The 4,492-nt window shown below is 35.8% G+C and overlaps 1 protein-coding gene across 1 annotated transcript in view; it reads right to left on the bottom strand.

Moving 5' to 3' along the window:
- Positions 1-217: 217 nt before the first annotated feature.
- RNF4 (ring finger protein 4) overlaps positions 218-4,492 on the bottom strand; it is a 63,003-nt gene continuing 58,728 nt past the window's right edge. The window contains exons 7-8 of the mRNA XM_027836331.1: positions 2,645-2,693; positions 218-1,799 (exon numbers count right to left, since the gene is read on the bottom strand). Of these exons, the coding sequence (XP_027692132.1) occupies positions 1,650-1,799; positions 2,645-2,693 (199 nt within the window). The 3' untranslated portion in view covers positions 218-1,649. The remainder of the gene's footprint in view (positions 1,800-2,644; positions 2,694-4,492) is intronic.

Raw genomic sequence — 4,492 nt, 5'->3', positions numbered from 1 at the left:
ATTAATTCCCACCACAAATCTGGGGGTTAAAAAACTCAATAGAACAGTACTGATATCATTAGCAACAGGCAGAGTTGACTTGAACTGAAGTTGCAGAGAACTCATATCCCCCCAAGCAGCTATGCCACAAACTACTTCACCACCTGCAAAATAAGAGGAGCTGTTCACCCTGCTCCCAACACCCTGATGAATGGACAATCAAGGGACAAAGAGGCAATAACATAAAATGGTTTTTATTACAATACAAAAATTAAGCCTTTTTTTGTGCCCCATATTTGTACCTTTGGAGCAAGTTTATAACACTATGGCATTAGCAACATTCCTGAGAATATGAACAGCAGATAGACATGTGGCAGAAAGGGGCTTTCTTGCCACTGTCAATATCCTTTCCGAGGAATGTGAAAGTCTGAACAAACTTCTGCCCCAATTCAATTAGAATTTCAAAAGCAACAAGCTTTATTACAAAGTTGAATCTTTAAGAAGGAGGGAACCTAGTCAGCTATCTCACTTAGGATATGGTTTAATTTCTATGTGCAAAAAAAATTTATAACATATCACTAGTCAGATACTGAATCACGCACTCTTTTAGATGCCACTAACTTAAAATGCTAAGTGGCATAAGTTTCTATAAAGGTCTGACACAAAGACCTCTAATAATGATAAACGGCTTAGATGGCTAAATGGAAACATAGCTGATGTGGTGTGATATGAAGAATGAGTTCTATAATTTGGCATTCAGCTTTATGAAACAGCTCTATGCTCATCAGCTGCTGATTACTCAATTAGGTAAAAGGAGGGAAAGATGAAAGGTAGACAATGGACACCAATTAAAATAAGAGTATGATATGAGTCTCTGAAGTAGAAACAAGTGGCTAATGAATGATCAAATGAAGCTTGGAAAATCTGGGCCTTGCCAATAAGAATTTTTTCATAATAATTAATAATAAAAATAAAAAGCCTCCAATGAATTTGCTTCCAGGTTCCAGAGACACCTAGAGCCATTGTTCTATATTTAAGTGTACCAGTAGAGAAGACCCAGACCTGGGGAGCTTTATTTTTGGCAGTTCTGCAATTTCTTCAATACATCACTGTATTCTTTTTCCCTGGGGAAGGCCTAGGGCCTGTCATCATGTCCTTCATTCTACTAGGCTGTGAATAAAAACAGGCTTTTTACACCAAGCCATGTGAAACAGATGGGCCTGCTGGGAACAGGACTCAACCACCCTTCCCACCTATGCACCTTACAAGTGGGAAGAGGCCACTTAACTATGCCAATGTCTTACCTTTTATTCTTTTAGGATTATTAGATTCAATTACTTGATTAAGATGACTGTGAAACCCAAGAGCTCACATACTCTAATGGTCCCGAAAAGCTGTGTCACAACACAGGGACTTTCTTGAGAGAAGACATGTGGCTCAGCTAACCTTTACAGACCCTCAGAAATTCAGCCCAACCTTATCAAATGTGAGAAAACAAAAAAAAAAAAACCTAGGTTTATGACATTTAAGTTTGGACCATAAACTCTGTTTACAAACACCCCAGGTAATCGTTTTTAAAATCAGTTCTCCTTACTGTCAGGTATTGTTGACAACCTCAGGACATTTTCACAGCAATCCACGTAAGACTGTCCTGAGAAATATAGTACATATCATATATATATTGGATGATACTGTTTCTGGTTCAGCTTTTTCCGGCAAGTTGGGCAGGAGCTAGCATTTCTAAGGGCATCACGGAGGCATTGGCTACAGAAGACGTGACCACATTTTGTAGAGACTATAAGTCGTCCACTTTGCAAAATCTAGAAAAATAGCAAACAGATAAATTCATGAAGCTAGGTCTCTACAAGATAGCTATGTTCTTCATACTTAAAAACATTCTCAATATTTTATGCTGGTGGTAGTTAGCTAAACAATAGGGCAACAGTTTTGTTACTGATAACCAACCACGGGGACTTGTAGGTTCAGGAGACATAAATTCTAGTAACAGTATATTCTTGGACAAGTCCTTTCTGTGTCTCAGCTTCCCCACCTATAAAACAATGGGACTGGACTAAATTATGGGTAAGGAGGTCCTTTCTTCAACGGTTTTCAGTCTTTGAAAATATCTATAATGGGATCCTTTGGAGTAAAAACACCAATAAGACCATAATCTTAAGGCTTGCCCTAGAATTCTCCATTTTGGCTGGTCTAAAAGAGGGTTCTTCAGCAAAGATGTCATCCTTCTCTTAACAGTGTAACAGTAGAGCTGACATAATCAATTCTAAGCTGGAATTTCTCCAAAGCTATACAGAGACAGTCACCATTTCTATAAAAGGCCAATACAATATAAAAGGATTTCCTTAAAATCTTCAATCTTTTGTACCAGGTATCGAGTATTGAACACATAGTGAAAACATAACTAAAAAATTCACGCGGAGTAAAGGACACTGAATACTGTTTTTTCAATAAGAGTACTTGCAACTTGGGCAGAGAGTAATTTAATTTTGCTTTATGATAGTTCCAGGTGTCTTAGGATCAGACTAAACTGAAAGTGAGTAATTTTATTTCTAAAGAAAAACCTTCCCTCTAATCTAATTCTTTTACTGAAGCATTTTTTTGGGGGGGGGTGGGGTTATTTATTAGATGACAAGCTTAGTTTTCTTACCTCTGAGTATCCATCCATGCAAATTGGACAACTAACAGTACCAGAAGGCCTAAAAACACAATGATTTGGATCAGTTTTACAACAAAAAGAAAAAAAAAACCCATTACTTGGTAGTTGATACTTTAAATAACCATTTTCCCCCAAGATGATAAAATAGCTATAGAATTTGTATAATACTTTAAAGTTTATAAAATGCCTTACATAGTGTATATATAGAAAATAAAATGTAACTATATATATTCTATGTATATAGAAATTTTTTAAAATTTATTTTCTTTCTCTTCCTCTACATAGGACTCCTTCAACCCAAAGAAAGTTTCTTCCATGGGAAATATTTAGTGAAGCAATAATAAGGAAGTAAAAGGATTTGATTAAGAAAATTCATTTACCCTTTAATCAATTTCAAATTATTCATGGCTTTTTTCTTCTACTATAAGTTATCCACATCCCATCTAGGCTGAACATAGAATCTGAAATAATGGAAACTACCTACTATTTGATCACACTACAATGTGAAGATTTGTTCCTTATGGGAAACAAATATGTTTCACTTAAGCCCCCGAGTAGAAAATCTATTTTGTAATTTAAAATTAAGAAAAGGTATTTATAGAATGCAAGAAGACAATACTCCTCTTGGGATCTGTTTTCTCCTCTATAAAATGAAGGAGTAGGACTAAATACCCTTTCACAGAGATCACATTTATAGATTTGGAAGAGATATGTGTACAAAACAACTTCTCTTTTCATACATGTATGGACAGAGCAAGTTCTATATCATTTAATTTACAGGTTATCCTCATTCCCCCATGATCTTAGGTCTCCTTTTGATTCCTGGTCGAGAAGGAAAGGCCCTAAGGGGATCACCAGCAATGAGTAGCAACAGTGTGCTTGGCATAATAAATGGAAATGAGTGGCTCAGATAACCCTCTGGTCGACACAAATGTTTTCCCAAGGCTTTTCTAGGGTGGGGTGAAGTTTGAAGACAAGGACAGAAGGTCATGCACATGGAAAATATCTACTCTAAGAAATAACTGACCACTTCTTTAATGGTGACTCAAATTAGTTGTTTATAGGAATTTCAACTCTAACAATAGGAAAAAAGGCTAAGGATAGCTGATTAAAAATCTATCCTCGAGCAACTAAAAAACAAACAGCAAGAAGCTGTACTTACTTTATATACCATTAAATAAAACTCAGTTTTGATCTGATGTCCTTCTCTTTATTAGATTAATACATAATTTCAGAACAGCATCATAAATTCACTTTCTCACGTGATCAGTGCAAGTAGGGTCTTGATAAGTGTGGCTTAACAAATCCTACTCTAATAAAAGTAATCCCTTTCAGTTTTAGTTTCTTAAAATACAAACTAGGCACAACTCACAATCATCTTTTATAGCTCACCCTGGAAGTCTAAGGTTTTTCTAAAACTACCACAGAACAGTAATACATTTTTAGCAAGCAAGGTAATGGGACAAAACCCCCATAAAAATACATGCAAAATCCATACATCACTTATGAAAGAATTAGCCAACAACCAATCAACAAACATTTATTAGCACCTACTACGTGCCAGGTACCATACTGGTGATACAAGTACAAAGAATGAAACAATCTCTATATGTGAAGAATTTACATTCCAAACAGAGGAGACAAGCACAGACAGTTCTCACTTCAAGTTCTGCAGATCCCTACTAAATTTGCCCCCACCTACCTATTTTATTTAGCCTAAATAACAAAGGTATACATATACAAAAGAATACCTTTATGCAAGTCATAAGATACACTATAATGCAGACACATCAAACATGATTATTAACATGACAATAAACAGAACTATGAAATGAAAGG

This window comes from Vombatus ursinus, unplaced genomic scaffold (assembly GCF_900497805.2).
Source record: "Vombatus ursinus unplaced genomic scaffold, bare-nosed wombat genome assembly UNPS02014818.1, whole genome shotgun sequence".
Classification (NCBI taxonomy): Eukaryota; Metazoa; Chordata; class Mammalia; order Diprotodontia; family Vombatidae; genus Vombatus; species Vombatus ursinus.
Note: the sequence above shows the minus strand (reverse complement) of the source record. Positions and strands in the feature narration are given on the sequence as shown.